General features: G+C 46.6%; 1 protein-coding gene across 3 annotated transcripts in view; it reads right to left on the reverse strand.

The window, feature by feature from the left end:
• The window catches only part of LOC119171433 (uncharacterized), a 33,748-nt gene that overhangs the window by 6,627 nt on the left and 7,040 nt on the right, over positions 1-20,081 (reverse strand). For 2 of the 3 annotated variants that reach the window (XM_037422251.2, XM_075891930.1), the window contains exons 2-3: positions 11,752-11,840; positions 5,021-5,193 (exon numbers count right to left, since the gene is read on the reverse strand). In XM_037422251.2, the coding sequence (XP_037278148.2) occupies positions 5,021-5,193; positions 11,752-11,838 (260 nt within the window). In that variant the 5' untranslated portion in view covers positions 11,839-11,840. Of the gene's footprint in view, positions 1-5,020; positions 5,194-7,915; positions 8,166-11,751; positions 11,841-20,081 lie in introns of those variants that run through there. The other variant, XM_075891929.1, reaches the window with a different exon arrangement.

The following is a 20,081-nucleotide window of genomic DNA, read 5'->3' on the forward strand; positions in this document are numbered from 1 at the left end:
AACTTTTACAATGGTTCTGCGGTACTTTATGCGTGCAACGTTTCTGCTTGCCCGTACATCCTGCTACGCGGTGAGTGTCTGGGAAGCCTCGAGACCTTAAATTGTCTTTTCGAAGACCCGATCTATCCAGACAAGCCATTTCTACCGACTTGTGCCATTACACCCGCAACTGACGCTAATGAACCTATGGATGTATTCTGCAAGTCCATCGATTGTAACCTCACGCCTGGGCAGCAGAAACAGCTGATCAAGCTCCTACAGCGTTTTCGAGCCTCGTTTGACCACAATCAGCCTTCCTTAGGTCGAGCGTCATGTTGTACACCGTATAGATACCGGTCAAGAGACGCCATTACGGCAGCGTCCATATCGTGTGTCAACTACCGAACGCCGTGCCATCAATGAACAGGTTGACGACATGCTGACACGTGGCATAATCGAACCGTCAAGCAGTCCCTGGGCCTCTCCAGTTGTGTTGGTGAAGAAGAAGGACGGATCCATCAGGTTTTGCGTGGACTACCGGCGTCTCAACCGAATCACGCGCAAGGATGTCTATCCGCTGCCACGCATTGACGATGCCTTGGACTGCCTACAGGGAGCCGAATTTTTCTCTTCTTTAGATCTCCGCTCTGGATACTGGCAGGTACCCATGGCAGAGGCCGATCGTGAAAAAACTGCTTTCATCACGCCCGACGGGCTTTACGAATTCACAGTGATGCCCTTCGGCCTCTGCAACGCGCCAGCTACTTTCGAGCGGATGATGGACTCTATCCTTCGAGGCCTCAAATGGAACGCTTGCCTTTGTTATTTAGATGATATTGTCGTCTTTTCAACTGATTTTGCAACCCATTTAACCCGCCTCGAGAAAGTCCTCGCGTGTATTTCTGCCGCGGGGCTGCAACTGAATCTGAAGAAGTGCAATTTCGCCGCTCGGAAGCTTACGATCCTTGGCCACGTGGTTTCAAAAGACGGCATTCTTCCTGACCCTGCCAAACTTACAGCCGTTTCAGCGTTTCCCAAACCGACCACCATGAAAGAGCTCCGAAGCTTCATAGGCCTTTGCTCTTACTTCCGGCGCTTCGTCCGCAATTTCGCGACGATCATCGCTCCTTTGACCAAGCTCCTCGCCGGCTCCAGAGACCTTTCAGCCTGGTCTGCCACCTGTGACGACTCTTTCAATGAACTGCGCCGCCTCCTCACGTCGCCGCCTATTCTGCGACACTACGACCCATCGGCACCCACAGAGATCCACACCGACGCTAGTGGTGTCGGGCTAGGCGCTATTCTTGCACAGAAGAAAGACGGCTTCCAAGAGTACGTGGTTGCCTACGCAAGCCGAACTCTTAGCAAAGCCGAAAGCAACTATTCTGTCACTGAAAAGGAATGCCTCGCCATTATTTGGGCGATAGAAAAATTTCGACCTTACGTGTACGGGCGCCCTTTTGACGTCGTGACTGACCACCACGCCCTCTGCTGGTTGTCGTCATTGAAGGATCCAAGCGGTCGCCTCGCCCGATGGGCATTACGCCTCCAAGAATATAATATTCGCGTGGTCTATCGCTCCGGCCGGAAACATTCGGACGCAGACGCCCTATCCCGTTCACCTCTACCCCCTGACCCGGACTGCTGCGAAAGTATAACCTGTGATGCCACTGCCGTCACCATCGCCGACATGCCATCTGAGCAACGCAAGGACCCTTGGGTTGCTTCGATTCTAGACATCCTGGCTGGGCGGACGGCTTCCCCCCTTCTCGCACGTTGCGTCGGCAAGTGGAGCACTTCGCCACTCGCGACGACGTGCTGTACCGACGCAACTACGCACCCGGTGGACGTCAGTGGCTACTCGTGATTCCACGTCATCTGCGATCCGAAATTTGTTCCACGTTTCATGATGATCCCCAATGTGGCCACGCAGGTTTCCTGAAGACTTATTCTCGCATACGTCTCCGATATTACTGGCGTGGCATGTACCGTTTTATACGGCCTGCTCGACGTGCCAGAGAAGAAAAACTCCCCCTTGTCACGCCAGCGGTACCTTGCTACCCTTACCATGCCCATCCCGACCATTCGACCGCGTCGGCATCGATATCTATGGTCCCCTTCCCAACACTGCTGACGGTAACCGCTGGATCATAGTTGCCGTCGACCATCTCACGCGGTATGCCGAAACTTCATCCCTTCCCTCGTCTACAGCAAAAAAAGACGTTGCGACTTTCGTTCTTCACAACATCGTATTACGTCATGGAGCACCTCGGGAGTTACTGAGCGATCGTGGTCGCGTATTCTTGTCAGACGTCATCACAGCATTGCTGCGTGAGTGCCACGTCGTTCACCGCACTACAAGCGCCTATCATCCCCAGACCAATGGAATGACAGAGCGCTTCAACCGCACCCTTGGTGACATGCTGTCTATGTATATCTCGTCAGACCACTCCAATTGGGACCGAGTGCTCCCGTTTATCACGTTCGCTTATAATACCGCCATTCAAAGCACTACTGGGTTCTCTCCTTTTTTCCTCCTTTACGGACGCGAACCTTCTTGCACTATGGACACCATTCTTTCGTACAAACCTGACTCCTCAGAGTCCACGACTTTGTCTCAAGCCGCTACATACGCTGAGGAATGCCGCCAACTGGCAAGAGCATTCACAACCCAAGACCAAGGACGCCAAAAGCACCACCATGACGCATCAAATAACACCACTTCCTACGATCCAGGTTCACTCGTCTGGCTGCATGTTCCCTCTGCTACACCTGGCCTTTCTACCAAGTTGGTCCCCAGGTATCACAGCCCATATCGTGGGCTACAAAAAACGTCACCGGTGAATTACCTCATCGAGCCACTGGAACCATCTTCTGACCAACGTCGTCGTGGCCAGCAAATCGTCCACGTCTCGAGACTCAAGCCCTGCTACGACCCTCCCGTGTTTACTTGTCCATAGGTCGCCAGGATGGCTCCTTATTTCGCGGGGAGTAATTGTAATGAATTAATGAATCTGAGTAACGGACGCTCTGCTGGCAACGAAGAAGACGATGATGATCGGTGGCTGCAGTAGTAGCTCGCGCACGCCGCTCGCCATTAGCCAGACCTGCCTGATAAAGGACATTTTGCCAAGCTACGTCTGAACCTTTCTCGACGTACAACACCTCTATTTTATTATATATATATATATATATATATATATATATATATATATATATATATATATATATATATATATATATATATATATATATATATATATCCGCTTACGTTTGGGTGATCTCTTGGTCACCCCTTTAACTTGGCGTGGACCAAGAAAATTAGCATGGGAGGGTAAGATGGTTTGACGAATATGACACGTTGGTCAAGACATGAATAATGTCACAATCCCGTCGTGTACGCCGTCAAACACTTCCCGCCAAACAGCGGCACATACTCACCGGCGAGTATGTGCCGCTGGTATGCGGGTATGTGCCACAAGTTATTGACACTTGATGTCTACCCAGGAACGACGAGAACACACATAGGCAATTTGAATTCGCGAGCATTAAGCAAAACACATCGGTAGCGCCAACCCAACGAAGGCATAAAATAAATGTCAGTGTTAAGAAAAACCTGACATATACAGCGTTAACTTTCCGACGAATGCAAATAATAAATTTAGGGTCCCAGCAGGAATCAAACCTGAGCGTTCTGCGTGGCAGTCAAGCATTCTACCACAAAGCTACGCCAGGTCTCGGAACGACTTTTCAAATAGACGCTAATCTTCGTGAAACGGCAATAGTGGTTGCAGTGCGGTTTACCCAATACAGCCGTCACGTCGAGTTAACGTCAATCGTAGCAAAGTGTCATGCGCCGAAGTTGATTTATGTAGCAGTGTCCATGGCCAGCATCTTCGCGAGCATCAGCGCTTCATATCAGCTTCTAGTGTTGCTAATACGCATGTTCCAGTTGGCATCTTTTCCCAAGTGCAAACAACTGGTTATATAAACATCTGCAACTCTTCAACATTTGTCTGTGCGTGCAACATTTGTACTATTTAGCGTCCTTTGATGACGTATCGCCCAATAAAAAAATGCAACATGGCCACCTTCCCTCCGCGTGCTTAGCATAACGTCAATTCTCCGGTACATGGGATCTGCCGAATTTTTAAATTCGAAGCATTTGTTAGCGAACTTCGGTGACGTTGAGCGTATCTATCTATCTATCTAGCCGCCTACGACTTTTAGCTCTCCATGCCGTTTCGATAATGGTATCAATGCCAAACTTGATATGGCATAACATGACTGTATGACGAACATATTTAACTTGTCATAACACGAAAATCATGATATGTATGTCATGAATGTCATAATTTACATTTCATGGTCTTGCAGATAGTTTCGTTCACATGATATGTTGCAATACTGGTATGGTATATGGCATGATTGCATGGCGAATGCAAGCGACAGACCCTAACATGAAAATCATGACATCCGTGTCATGTGACAACATGATTACATGCCACGCTCATGATGCGCTCGCGGCCGTTTCGCTAGCGTCACATATACCAAATTTGGTATTACGGTAGGTGACTCGATGACGAAGGTATGTGACTGGTACCCCAAATCGAGTGTCGCAGTATTAGCGTATTTTAGGCCACTGATTTCCAATAATTTCACCACAATAGCTGATATTTTGCGCTGGTGATGTACTTCTCCTTGACCAACAAGACCATCTGGCAGTAATTTCTAGCAATGGGTCCCGCCTGTATATTGCTGTATAAGTTGCGCAAAAAGAAGCTAGTACCTTAGTTATACACAAGGCTTGGCCTACGGGAAATGCCGTAGTCGAACACTCCAACGTTAATATCGGTCCCTATCATTTACACCCGAAACTGAGCCCACGTGACAGTATTATTCCATCGCAGCCACTACTGTGTGCTGCCTTGGAGATCACGTGAACCTATCATTACCTAACATGAAATAGCAGAGCGCCACAAGCAATAAAGCACCCATAAAAGTGTATTGGAAATGTAAACGAAGAATAGAAAGCACTCACTTTTGCTCTTCACTGTCTCTCTTGGAGACGTATGTGCAGGTGCAATGTGCTTCGTTATCGCTTTGGCCCTCGCTTCTCCACAGGACTGTAAAATTGCGTGATGAAGATGGCTCGAGGGTGGTCCCGTTTCGGTAGCACTGGTACGTCGTCACGTTACCTTCATCATGTATCCTCTGCAGATGCGCGAGGCGTTTGGCATGTCATACTATTTTATCGCTTTAGAAACCCTATGTCTAACACTTTAGTGCCATTTTGCTTCAACGTTCTGACGATCCAACGCTTTGTGCTCTAAAATGGCACTGGCGCCAAGGTGAGGTCATTGAGCTCCACAGTGTACCTTACGAAAAAACGTTGGGATTCTCACAGAAGCGTAGAGGAATGAAAATGTATCTGTATGCTGTAGTGTGCACGGTAATTCCGCAATATGATGATTTAGCCCTGCCACAATACTTGAAGAGCCATAAGACCTGGCCAGTTGGTTCCACGTCGGCATTTTTTTATAAAGCAGCATGCAAAAGTTCATTTCTTTTAAATTGTGTAATACCGTATTTTGTTTGCTTAGAATTGTTCCCGAATTCTAGCACGATCAAAGCATAGAAAGTGTCATTGATGAGCTAACTTTTTTTAACAACAATGCGGTAAGCGCTCCTACTGCGGCAGTTTTTCGTTAGTAGTTTCGTTTCGCACCATAAATACGCACTTCACATACTTAAACTTTATCGAGAGATGTCATATGGGTTAGTGGAAACTTGCCAGGAAGATTTAATTTCAAACTAGTCTTTCTTTGTGTAACGAAATGTTCGCTTCTGGTCAAGCGTCACTCGACTACAGCCAAACACATGTACCATTGTGTTTAAGACGGTGCAAACTCGCCTTCACGGGGACGCCACAGTTCGCTCCAAAAATTTTTTAAGAAACTGTGAGAACATGTCGTCTCACAGACTTTGCTTAGCTTGGCGTATGATTCCTTAAACGCTGTTATCTATATTTCAGTGCGTCTTTAATAAGAACTATGAACCATCAATTAAGAAGCGTCAAAGCATGAAAGTGTCACGTACAACAGACAAAATAGAACTGGCAGAGCTTTCGAAGTTGATTAATAGACGTAAAGTATGCGATGTAGGAAGGTATAACATGGAGATAATTGAACACGCTCTCAAAAAAAAAACGGAGGAAGCGTCAAAGCAGTGAAGAGGAAACTTGGGATAGGCAAAAGTCGGATGTATGCACTAAGGGACAAAGAAGGCAAAATAACTACCAATATGGATAGGATAGTTAAAATAGCGGAGGAGTTTTACAGAGATCTGTACAGTAGCCGAGACAACCACGACCTTAATACTATAAGAACTAGCAGTAACCCAGATGACACCCCACCAGTAATGATAGAAGTAGTCAGAAAAGCTTTGGAGAGCATGCAAAGAGGCAAAGATGCTGGTGAGGATCAGATAACATCAGATCTGCTGAAAGATGGAGGACAGATTGAGTTAGAAAAACTAGCCACCCTGTTTACGAGGTGTCTCCTGACGGGAAGGGTACCAGAGTCTTGGAAGAATGCTAACATCATCTTAATACATAAGAAAGGAGATGACAAGGACTTGAAGAATTACAGGCCGATCAGCTTGCTCTCTGTAGTATACAAGCTATTTACAAAGGCAATTGCTAACAGAGTAAAGAAAACATTAGAATTCAGTCAACCAAAGGAACAAGCAGGATTTCGAACAGGCTACTCAACAATTGACCACATTCATACTATCAATCAGGTAATAGAGAAATGCTCAGAGTATAACCAACCACTATACATAGCCTTCATAGATTACGAGAAGGCGTTTGATTCAGTAGAAATATCAGCCGTCATGCAGACACTTTGGAATCAGGGCGTAGATGAAGTATATATAAACATTCTGGAAGAAATCTACAGGGGATCAACTGCTACCATAGTGCTTCATAAAGAAAGCAACAGAATCCCAAACAAGAAGGGTGTAAGGCAGGGGGACACAATCTCCTTAATGCTATTTACCGCGTGCTTACAGGAGGTTTTCAGAAGCCTAGAATGGGAACAGTTATGGATAAGAGTTAATGGAGAATACCTTAGTAACCTGCGCTTCGCCGATGACATTGCATTGCTGAGTAACTCAGGGGACGAATTGCAACTCATGATTACGGAGATAGACAAGGAGAACAGAAAGGTGAGTCTTAAAATTAATCTGCAGAAAACGAAAGTAATGTACAGCAACCTCGGAAAGGAGCAGCGCTTCGAGATAGGTAATAGTGCACTTGAAGTTGTAAAAGACTATGTCTACTTAGGGCAGCTAATAACCGCAGAGCCTAACCACGAGATTGAAGTATCTAGAAGAATAAGAATGGGGTGGAGCACATTCGGCAAGCACTCTCAAATTATGACAGGTAGATTGCCACTATCCCTCAAGAGGAAGGTATATAACAGCTGTATCTTGCCGGTACTTAGCTACGGAGCAGAAACCTGGGGACTTACAAAGAGGGTTCAGCTTAAATTGAGGACGACGCAGCGAGCAATGGAAAGGAAAATGGTAGGTGTAACCTTAAGAGACAAGAAGAGAGCAGAGTGGATTAGGGGACAAACGGGGGTTAAGGATATCATAGTTCAAATAAAGAAGAGGAAATGGACATGGGCCGGGCATGTAGCGCGAAGACAGGATAACCGCTGGTCATTAAGGGTAACTAACTGGATTCCCGGAGAAGGGAAGCGGGTTAGGGGGAGACAGAAGGTTAGGTGGGCAGACGAGATTAAGAAGTTTGCGGGTATAAATTGGTAGCAGCAAGCACAGGACTGGGTTAACTGGTGGAACAAGGGAGAGGCCTTTGTCCTGCAGTGGACGTAGTCAGGCTGATGACGATAATGATGATGGACCATCTCACCGAAGGAAACCGTGATGGGATGCCACGCAGCAGTGGTGCGCACGACATTGACCCGGTTGAAACGGGCGCTGACGCGGGTGCTGGAAGAATGGTTTGAAGCGAAACTCGGTTTAGCATTTACTTCAGTAAACGTTTCTTTAAAACGCAGACACGGGAGGCGAGACGAGTTGAAAACGCTTGCACTCGGGTCTCGTACGTGTTACCCGCGCGTCGTCTGTATTCTCCAACGCGATCGCTGTTCATGACTCGAATTTCGTCGGCGTCACTGGTCTTCCACTGCCGACGCTTCCGTTCGGCTTCCGTGGCTCACGCCTCGTTGGTGTTGACGTCACCATTTGCGAACGAGAGCGGCTTCGCTAACCCTAACAACACCGGTGACAGCCGGGAAAGCTACGCGCCCACAAGTGGGAAGCATGTCGCGACGGCGTCCCGCCGTCAGCAGCGCACCGCTGTCTGCTGCGCTAAACAATAGAGACAGCGGTGCGCCGTCTCTATTGTTGAGCGCAGCGAGATTCTCGAGGCACGCGCAGCGCGCACCTGCCGACTCGCGGCGTCTAATCGCGGACAGATGGAGAGAGGAGGTGCGGGTGAGATAATACCCACGTGAGGAGTGGGCTCGAGTGTAGCGAGTGGTGTAGACAGTGAAGTGAAAGAGAGCTGACATGCCACGAGCGTACGGCTGGTGAGAGAGAGGGACGTCACCTCGCACTGTTAAGGAGGGCGTGAGCTACTTGGAACACTCCAACACCTGCACTGAGGAGAGCGATGTGGACGGAGGGACAGCGTTACACAGGCTAGTCGAAGAGCTCTTTCGCATCTAGTAGTGAGAACTAACAGGAAATTATGCCATGTATAGGGGATGTAATTAGTATTAGCTGCAATATGAATGTGAAGAAAGGTGCACGTTAAAACTTCCTCAGGTGGTCAAAATTTCCAGAGCCCTCTACTACGGCATCTCTCATAACTACATGGTAGTTTTGGGACGTTAAACCCCACATATCACATATCAATCAATGTGAAGAAAGAAAAGTGGATGAAATTGTAACTTACCGGGGGCGGGAATGGAACTTGCGACCTTCGAATAACGCTTCCGATGCTCTACCACTGAGTCAAGATGGCAGTCATCCACCCGTATGGAATTCATAACAATGCAGACCAGACGGAGGCATGGTCACCGCCGTAGCTCACTGCTAGAACATTCAATGCCTTATTCGAAGTTCAAAAGTTTGGTTCATGTCCACAGCAAGTGATCCTTTCGTCCACTTTTCTTTCTTCACATTTACATTACAATTACTTTTAATAACATCCCTTATACGCTTTCTTTGGTATGATGTTTTGTTCTGATTAATATGGTTTTTAACAAGAAAAATTAGCCCTTCAGCCTACTTAGCGTTTTTAAGTAGTGGGATAATCAGGGTGAACATTGTAAGTGCCTCAGACTGCCTGGCTGACGTTTTGATAGAACGACCTATCTTTTTCAAAGGCGCCATAACATTCTTGGCGTGTTAGTTTTAAAGGGGTTGGTGGTGACGTCATCGCGTGGTTGTGACGCGTGTCCCTGTTGATAATGGCTGTCTGAAAAGTAATCAGAAAGCTATAAAGCACCGGAGTGCAGTCCTCACTTCACTTCAAGTCAGGTGGCAGTGACTCAGAAATGTCCTCGGAGAGTGGGAAACGAAAAAAAATTGGTCCGAATGTAAATGTTACAATGTAAATAACGTCGAGAGACGATAGTCTTGCTTCTGGAGAGAGTGAAAAAAACGTTTATTTGATGTTCTGCGCAAGAAAACCTGTGAATTGTGTTCTGAAGGCGCTGCGTTAGAGTGCCTCGATCGTGTGGCGGAGGTGAACGAGCGCATCTAGGCACGTTAGACACAAATGCCATCTGGCAGGTATCTTCGAAAACGAAGGCGTGCGTGACTGCGGAGAAAGATGCGTGCCAGTCACGGAGGTGATAGGGTGAATAATGCAAAGCGACGGGCAGGTGCCACCACCATTCCGTCGTAGGAAAGCGTTGGAAACAGCTTCTCGGGCATCGCGTTGCACTGTCAGTGCAGCGTGTTAAACGCTGCAGTCCTTAGAGTTACTTATGCGTGCCTCTTCTAGTATAAAGGCAGACATACAAAACATAGACATGTTGTTATGGCGCCTCAGATATGCGCAATATTCGCTTTTTTAATTCACAATCGGCCAACTATGAATGCTAAACATTGAGCAATATAGCGGCGTACGCCTGTTCTGGAACACCTACGAATGGGACTCGCAACAAGAAAGCAATGACTAACAGGGCGAGAAGCAGGCGGCGTAAATTTAAACGCCAAGATATCGGAGGTATGCGATACCGGATGGGTTCTGAAGAGCACGTGTTTCAATATTGGGGAAGGTCATTGGAAAATATACTTCCAGTATCTCCGTAGGTGACACGCTCAGCGGAATGGTTTCAAGAACTTGGAGGCATGTTGGCTGACAAAAAGGGAAATCGAGAATGCTATGAAAATGGGCCAAAAAGAGAGAAACACAAAAAAAAGGAAACGAAGGGCAAAGAGGAGAATTGAGGGGGGTAGGTGGGGTGTTAGGGTAAAGAGATGGAAAAAAGAAGAAAAAAAATAGAGGAAAGACGCAGAGAACTTTCTGGGTTGGGGTGAATTTCCTCCTCCTTTATTAGCTTCAACACTAGCTAAGGAGGGAAGATGTTTGAGGTTCGGAAGGGGTCCCCTCGATGACTCGAGTGCACGGTGGCAGCGCGAAGGAAGAGCCGTAGTCCGGTGAAGAGACGCTTTATTGCAGCCTCAGGCGACTGCCCGAGTCCAAGCCCGAACCTACGCTCTCCATTTCTGATTCAAACATCCTCTTTTCAACCCTCGGTTGAACAAAGAGTCTTCACACAAACCAATCACATGTTGGGACTCGCATCATCACAATCAATCGCAGAAACACCTTCATAACAGGCACTACATTGCTTAAAACCACGTTACCAAACAAAACACGCAAAGGGATAGGTTCTGCGCGTGTGACACTCTCTCCCATGCCAGGCCATGCTGCCTCCGTCGGCAGCCGTTCTCACGCTCGAGCCCGGTCAGCTCTCTCATTAAATGTTGCTTTGTAGAAGCCTCCTTATAAGAGCGGTGAGTACAAGGTTTGGCTCCATGCACTTACCAGGTGTGCATGCGACAGCGAGGCGCCCCGACACAGCACTCAGTAATGACGTACAGGGGGGAAGCGTATGCTCGTCTCCCTGCCGCCACTATGTCTCGGTCAGCCAAGTGGTCGCCTCCCCGCGTCATTCTCAATGACACGCGTGCATGCCAACAATGGCCTAAACTCCGACGGTGGCTCCTGATCTGCCTCTTGCCAGACGCTTTTCCGAGTAAGCCTTCTCCTTCTAATCCCGAACGGAGGCGACCTTGACGGCTCCGCTCGTGAACCGTGCGAATGAAGAAGTCTCCTTTCTTTCCCATGCTCGGGTCTTCCGCGTTTGCCTTCGCGGAACCGATTAGCATCGTTAGTTGTCGGGACGGGAGCTGGCTACGCGCTCTGCATCATATGCATTATTTGCACTACACACAACACGCCGGTAATTGGTGCCTCATACTAAATTTTGGAAATGTCCATAACGATGCGCGGTAAGAGTGGTTTTAGAAGCGAGAAAAAAATAAAACAAAGTAGTGGTTTAACGGTTGTAGAAAATCGCTATCGTCAGCAACTCTTTGTGGCAGACAGTGCATCGTAATTGGTGCCTGAAGGGGATATTTCTCTCCCTCACCTTCTGTGGTTGCTAACAGTTTCGTCACTGAAACAGCTGACACGACACGTGTAAAAAAAGAATCGGTACTTGCCTGAAAGAAATCACCCAGATCGGTTGCACCAGCCTGCGCCACAATGGCGGCAATCAGGGAAACCACGTGCGCGTATCTCATCGACATGCCTGTAAGCGACAAAGCGTGGGCATGTATTTAGAGACGTCGAATCGGATTTTTTTTTTCAACGTGGTCGGTTGCCTGCAAGCTAACTGATAGCTCTCTAATCTGTTTTACGTTAATCTACGGCGACAAAGCATAAAAACAAGTTTGTTATTAAATTACCACGTACGTTATATAACACGCTTGAAGTGAACTGATGCGTGCAGCGGTTAAAAGCATTTACTGCTGTAATATATCTGTCGCAACGCGTTGATAATATTTCAGCTTGCAGTGAGTTCTCATTTTACGTTTTCAGAATAGTTTGAACCACCAGAAACATATAGCAACTCAAGAGCTAAATGAAATGTGAACTTTTCAATTCATTGAAAAAAGAACTTTTTAGAACATCGATATTATGCGACGATTTTTCGTTTTAATCAAAGTCTACGTATCTGGTTTAGATGATGCCCTTATTTAATATCAAATTCTCGTTGCTTTAGAACATAAGTGGTGGTTTTATGGGTGAATTTGCATTTTTAACGGATGTATTGTACCAGCATTGTCCTTGAAAACATGCTCTTGATACAACAATAATATATACGCTTTATAACGCACAAGACCGCAAAACATGTCAGCATTGCGCGTTCTCGTTTGTGAATTCCTTGTTTCTGGCCATGATGGTGATGATGAGGACCTCTACTGGTGCCCCCTTTGAAACGTCCCAATTATTCTCTTAGAGCGATATTTCTTTCTTTTTATTTAACTATCAATGCATATCGCTGTTATTTTTTCTTGTCGAAACTTTTACATCTGGGTTTCCAAATACTCTGAAAATTTGTTTTAAAAAATGAGGCCAGCTATGCACTAAGGGTAGCCTTTTTTTTTCTGTTGCTTCTAATCGTTTTCTTTTTCTTTTTTCCTACTTTCTTTTTCTCTGTTCTAGACTTTCTGTCTTCCTCATTCTCTGTATTTCTATTCATTTCCACTTTTCTTCCTCTTTTCCCCCATTCTTTCTTCTTTTTTATTACTGGCTTTCTTCATTTTCTTCTCAATTTCTAATTTGACCTTTTCTGTGTTGCACCAAATTAAGACATCGTATGATAGCATATGCCAGCCTGGACCCTTTAATTGCACTGCGCTTAATATCATTATCAAAGCTCTCGAAAAACAATTGGGAGAAAAGTTCTAAGCGCGAGCACTTGCTCCCGATGGTAGTGCTATACGCATTTTTGTCAGCGCTACACCAAACTACATGAGACGATGACACCTCGGGCCCCTGAAGTGCTCTGCACTTGAAAAAATTCGACAGATCCCGCATACCTTGGTAGTCGATGGTATGTGAAGCATGTCAAAAGAAGGTCACTGTGTTGTAATTTTTTTCAGCGAAATGTTATGAAATCAGGCCAAAGATATGTACAAATGTTTTACGCCCAGATATATGTTAAACCGTCACATGTTTACTGTTGCGCAATGATTACAACAGCACCATGGGTATTAGCAAAACCGAAGCGGCAAGCTGACATGCACCGCTTGTGCCAGCGAGGATGGCTGCACTAGACAGTGCTACACAAATGTGCTTCAGTGGATGGCACTTCACTACAATGATCTTTAACCCGACGTGACGGCTGTGTGATAGCAATACGTATTTACTGTTTATAAAATTGAATAGCCAGCTCTGCAACCACTATTGACGTTTCACGAACATACGGTCTACTTTAAAAGCTGGTTTGAAACCTGGCCTGTCTCTGTGATAGAATACTTGATTGCCCGTAGAATGTTGGGGTTAGATTCCTGCTGGTATGATGATATTTATTCTATGCGTTCATTTGGTCAGCGCATTTAGGGGCGAAGCTCTGTATAGCCGGACTATTTGGCGTCCAACACGTCCAACAAAACCCAAACTGAAACTGAACACCAGCACAACAAAAAACGTATGTGTAAGCTACCAATGTCGCGTGTAATCGATTATATCACGGCAAAATACATGACCACCCGTGCCACCCGTCTATCCATCCATTCATGCATCTGTTCACACGACAACCCGTCTGCCCATTCATCCATCTGTGTCGTCCCAGCATACATTCACGTGTCCATTCGTCCATCCGTCCATGTGTCCATCCTTCTTACTGGTCGGTGATTTCAACCTTGACATCATGGACTCTAGAAGCTCATAGCTTCACCAACTCATCATTCACTTCGTGAAGATGCATACATTTTTCTTAACACTCTTGAATTAAGATTACCAATGTCTCTTCGTGCTTTTATTTGGTTGATTTAAACTGTCAATCACCTTCAGTTCATTGCGTTTAACGACAGTTGATATTATTCCGACGTGACGGCGGTATCGTAAGAGTACATATGTAATGTTTGTAAAGTTGTTTAGCCACCATCGAATCCCCAATCGACACTTCATGAACATTACCGTATATTTGAAAAGAAGTTGCGATACCTGGCGTGCATCTGTAGTAGAATACTTGGTTGCCACGCAGAATGCTGAGATTAGATTTCTTATAATGCCCTGGCTTTTTTTATTATTTGCATTCGGCTGGTCAACGCAGCCAGTGTCACCTTTTTTTTAACGCTCGCGTGTAAAATTTACTCTTATTTGTAATCGCCATTTTTGTAGATATGAAGCGTCAATAACCTGTGGCACATATTCGCATACCATTGGCACATACCTGCCTGTGGGTATGTGTGACTGTCTAGTGAAAAAGTGTTTGATGAAGTACGTGACGGCAATGTGACATTATTCATGTCATGACCAGTGAGTCGTATTCACCAACCATCTTACCCTCCCATAATAATTTTGGTTTACTCCAAGTTAAGGGGCTCATCACGAAAGCCCCCAAATGAACCTAACCGAAGCATTTTGCGTGGCTGTCAGGTAGTATCGCCACAGAGTGATGCCTAGGTTTTAAAACTGCTTTGAAAAAAGATCCTATGCACGCGTATTCTCGGTGCAACGTCAGCCGTGGTTGTACTGCTACCTATCTAATTTTGTCACAAAGCTATCAGCATCAAATATGTTCTCCTATGATATTGCCGACATGTCGGGTTCGCATAATTTGTTGTTCTAGTGCTGGATCCACTTTTATAGTAGAATAATGAACAGTAATTTGCACTGCTCTACGCCCGTCAAGGTCAGACAGTGGTGCTGGCTGCTGACCCAAAGGTCGCCGGTTTGATCTCGGCCGCGACGGTCGCATTTGAGTGGAGGCGAAATGGTAGAGGCTCGTGTACTGCGTCCTGTCAGTGCTCAATAAAGAACCCCCTATGATCAGCATTTCCGGAGCTGTCCACTATGGCATATCTCATAATCATATAGTGATTTCGGGATGTGAAACTCTCATATTATTACTATGTGGCGCTTCTCTTATTCGGCAAGCTATACTTAAGCGTTACGCTAACCAAACTTTCGTATGATATTCACATCACTCCACTGTAATGTGCACTTCGTTTCACCAATAATGACGTGCGTATACTCTAACGTGAGCGCTGAGGTTACATCAGAACATAGTTACCCTCTCAACACCAATATAGTCAATGTTCTTGCTAAGCCAGTGGTGTGCACTCAACTCAAAAACACGTCTATTCACTTTTTGATGTTTGGCACTAACCAAATATGTAATAAATAAAGACAATATCTTAAAAAGGCCTCTAGAACAATCACCCGCTGACTGCCCCGCATGAAACTGATTCCCACAAGGCGTGGTATCTGCCATGTTTTTGTTTGTTTGTTTTTATGGTCAGGTCTTGTTTCATATATCACATTATAGTATAATGAATTTTTATACTTCGCTTTTTTCTAATAGCATATACTTTGCATGTTATTTATGCCTTTAACGACTCCTATGAGTAATTCCTCTGCTGATTTTTTCGGCAATTGTCACAAAACGAGCGCTCGAAAAAAGGGCGCGCCGCCAAATTCTCACGACGAAACGCCGGAGTGACGCCGCGAGGTCAACGAGAAGAAAAAAATTGCCCGCAGCTTCCCTCGGGGGAACACTGAGGAGGATGCGGACCATATAATTGGTTAACGGGGTGTTAAAGTGCGACTTACTTGGGTCGATGGCTAAATTGGTTAACGTGGTTGTGAAATGGGGTGTTAAATTGCGACTTACTTGGGTCGAAGGCTAAATTGGTTAACGTGGTTGTAGGAGGGGGTGTTAAATGAGTGAACACGTACACACGTATGCGAAAGGGCGGCGCTGGTCGAAGGGACGTCGATCATTGTGTTTGTGGATTCGTTGGAATTCATTTCACCGCGACCTTGGACGTCGACGCGCCGTACAAACCAACCGACGAGCGGCAACTGAGCGAGCGAGCGCCGACCTTGAGTATATATACAGCACGACGGCGCATGCACTGCCAGCTGTTGAATGTTCTCGAAGCGCGACGCCACATGCGCGTCCACTGGAGAATCAGGAGAATTGTAGATGTCGAACGCGGTGTGTAGAGGAGGAAGGGTGCACAGATGGTGGAGGAGTGAAGCGCGCGCGGTGTGTAGAGGAGGAAGGGATGCACAGATGGTGGAAGAGTGGGCGACGGCGCGACGGCGCATGCGCGCGCGTCAGCTGTCGAATGTTCGAGAAGCGGTGTGGACGGCGCGGACGACGCGGACGGCGCACTACAAGGCGCGAGTATAAGATGCTCCGCATCTAAAAAGAGAAAACAAGCAGCCAAAGACTCCTCGGGCACGCGTCCCTCTCCCCTCGAAAGCATGGCTTCGCCGACGAACCTCCTCACCCCACATCGGCGGCCGAGCAAGCCCTCGAAATTTCTAGATGGAAAGGGGCGTGGTGATGCCGGGTTGAGTCATCCGTCGTTGACGGCCCTCGTATCGTCTCGACCTTTCCCCCAGCCTTCGCTGCGCATCGCGCCGACGAAATGATGAGAACGTTCTGGAATCTCGCGCGGAAGGTATTTAATCGAGCAGCCGAGATGAGAGATCAGGAGAAGACGGAAGTTAGTGCCAGAGCACGTAAGGATTCCGCCGTGTAGTCGGCGAAGGTTTTGTCCGTAGAGACAAAGCAGGAGAAGAAGATGAGAGAGAGAGAGAGAGATTAATGAAAGAGGAAGAGACAAAAAGGACGCTATTTTCTGCCTCCCGTCGCGGGGGCACGGCTCAGCGCCTTTAGGGATCGGGGAAGGGGAAGTAAAGATGATAGGAAGAAGAGAGGAAGGAAAGAAAAAGTGAATGTCATGGCAAGAGAACGTCTTGTCAGTACAGTCAGTAGTGCGAGTGAAAAGAGTCCGTCTATAAGGCGGCGAGGTCCGCGCAAGCACAGAACTCGAGGAAGGCTCGAAGGGCTTTCGTCTTCGAGCGCGCGGGAAAAAGTATGTCTTCCATTGTTTCGGCAGGTAGTCCAAGCAGACGATAGCGGCTTACCAGTGCGCAACGCTCAGTGGCCAGGTCAGGGCAGGAGCAAACAATATGCTGCAGCGTTTCGTCATCACCGCACCTTCGGCACGCTGGCGATGAAGAGCGACCCGCGGAATACATGCGTGCCGCAGGCCAGACGCTGCCAGTACGCAGGCGAAGCAACAAGGAGAAGAAGATGATTTCCACCTGAGGGGTGACGACTCGAGCTACAGGCAAGAGTGTGTGTTTGCCGCTATTGAGCGAAGACGCGTGGTAATAGCTGCGTTTGTGAAGCCGAGCTGTTTCCGGCGAAAAAGTTTGAAGCTTGGAGAGTGGCCAATTGAAGACGCGAGGTTTCCTGGAAGAGAAACTTCGGGGGCAGCGGAACGACAACAACGCTGGACTTTGAGTGAGTGATTCTCGGAAGAGTATCATCCAGACTTTTGTTCCAAGAACTTTGGACTGAATAGGTTTTCTATCTCTTTAGTCTTTAAGTGTCTTGGTTGTTCAATGCATTCGACTGCATTGTAGTGCGTATTGTTGTCTGTGTCCGTTGTTTCGAGTGTGGCTGATTGTACTGTGTAGTACGTTGTTTGATTGGTGACATATTGTACTCAACTATTGTGGAGTGTGCATACTTGTGTATTGTTTTCGATCTGCCATTATATAGAATATAATTTTGTTTATCAACTCTCGGCTCTGACTTGTTCTTTGGGCCACAGCCGGCGTCCGCTGGCGCGCCAAAAAGGACCACTTCTAAATTGTCCACGCTTTCGTGGTGCGGTTCGGGCGGCCGATACTTCGGCCCTTGAAATTAGCCCGGCGATCGCCTCCCTAATTAACGGGACTTGTGACAGCAATACTCTATTGTTTTCCCGCTTAGATTAACGTAAACCTCTGAATAGTTAGTAAGTTTCACCTACATCGAGAGCAATGTACTATGAAAGCTTCATGTCTTCAGTCGGTTTTACTATTGGCCCCAAGATCTGGCTATAGAGGACAGCACCGTCACGTGCTAGTGGGAATAGACGGCCGGCAGCGCGCATGCCATGTGTACTCATCGGCGCATTTTCTGAGCAGTGTGGGCCAATTGTCCGCAAATAAAATGCATTTGCTGCTGCCTACTTGTGATATATATTCCGTCCTTTTCTGAATGGATGCATAAAGCTCGCCTAACGTTACAAGTGATTGTGATAGAATAGGAATCTAGGGATCTTCGCGTTTGGTGACTGTCTGCGCTTTCGCACTGTGTCACGTTTCGTGTATTTTTACTTTAAGTATTGAGCTTGTGTCCAGTTTACTATGCACTGCTGTAGCACGACCTAATTCATTCTCCATGCTGGTCTTGGATACCGAAGAAAAGAAATATCGAAATTTGATTTTCTTGAGCTATGAGCTCAGGAATACTACGATTATGCATCCTCATTTTAACACTATAGCGTTAAAGAACTCGTATCGCAGAAAACCGGTAGCCGGCGTCGGCCCCATTGGTTGTGAGCGAAAAATCGTCTGTGCGTCTGTGACCGAAAATTCAAGTTACCGAGATAGCCGCGGGAGGCCGCTATCCACGCGTGCGCGCGTGATCACACTGAGAAAGCCGCGCATTCGAAGAAAAAAAAGTGCTCAATGTCACAAGAGGCGGTAGTTTCTTTGCCCTGCCACTCCTCCCTGCTTAGCTTCCAGTGCTTTCGTCGGGACGAGAGAAGAGATACTGCGATTGCAGCATGCGACAAACTTTTGTAACTCCACTCGCACTGGGCGGATTCTTAAAATTTTTGCGGCATTCAATTCATGAGGCAATAAGCTCTTCTATTGAATTCATTCCATGGTCACTTGAAAAAGAGTTTCAGGGCCCCTAATAACGCACTTTGTTCGACAGGTGTCACAACGAAAACGAGCCCGCTTGGCGATAATAACGCACGCTGGTCAAATCTACTGTGTGCGTGTTTGTGTGCGTGCGTGTGTATGTAGCAAAACATATTAATAAGTATGCACTTAGCGGTTGAAGGATGCACTAGGGGCCGGATTTCGCTATCGCGTTCAACTCCTAAAGGCGAAGCTTAAGGGTCCCCCAATTTTCTTGTCTTATTCACTTCTTCAAGAAATAAACGTACGACAGTCAAGTTTATTTAGGAAAGCTACGTGATTAACAGACCTTGAGCGCGCTGATTTTTGCTCCTATAACAGTATGAAAAGGTAACAGTTCAGCCCGCAGCTTTCTTAGATTGTTTATCTGCATCACATTGATGCAACAAAGGTGCGATCAATTTGATGGAACAAAAAAGTATTTTTTTTTTCAAGCGAGTATGTATGCTCCTTTTGTCAGTCTATTACAGCGCTACAAAAGCGCTCGTTATAAAAAAAGATTGTGTTCTGCGTGAAATTATACGACATATGAAGCATGCCCAATGAATCAATTTTGGCGATCTCGGTTCTTTCATGAGAACCCAAAACTGAGAGCATGCATGGGTGTGTCTGTGAAAATTTCGCCCAATCTTCAAATTGCGTGCAGAAACTACTGTTTAATGACCTACGTGCCATTTCATATTTCTGTCTTTCTGATGGAATATTTTGAGTACCAAAGTGTCACAATTTACAATACAGCAATGTTGTAGAACCAGGACCGTACATTAAAAGGCCATCTCAAGCACAAATAAAGCTCGTCGCATAAGCAATAACCAACAGCGCCACAATCAAACACCTAACAACAATGCAAAGCTTCGTTTATTCCTGTGTCACTAAAACGCGGCATTAACACAGTATTTAATATTCCTAATGTTCTGGACGATGCCAAGGGCACTTTACGATGTGTTTCAGCCACGAAGCGGCAACTGCACAGGAATTATTCTGGCGAACGGAGGCTACGACGACGATACACAGTACTCTCGGCAAATGCCTTTCCTGT

Source organism: Rhipicephalus microplus, chromosome 4 (assembly GCF_043290135.1).
Source record: "Rhipicephalus microplus isolate Deutch F79 chromosome 4, USDA_Rmic, whole genome shotgun sequence".
Classification (NCBI taxonomy): Eukaryota; Metazoa; Arthropoda; class Arachnida; order Ixodida; family Ixodidae; genus Rhipicephalus; species Rhipicephalus microplus.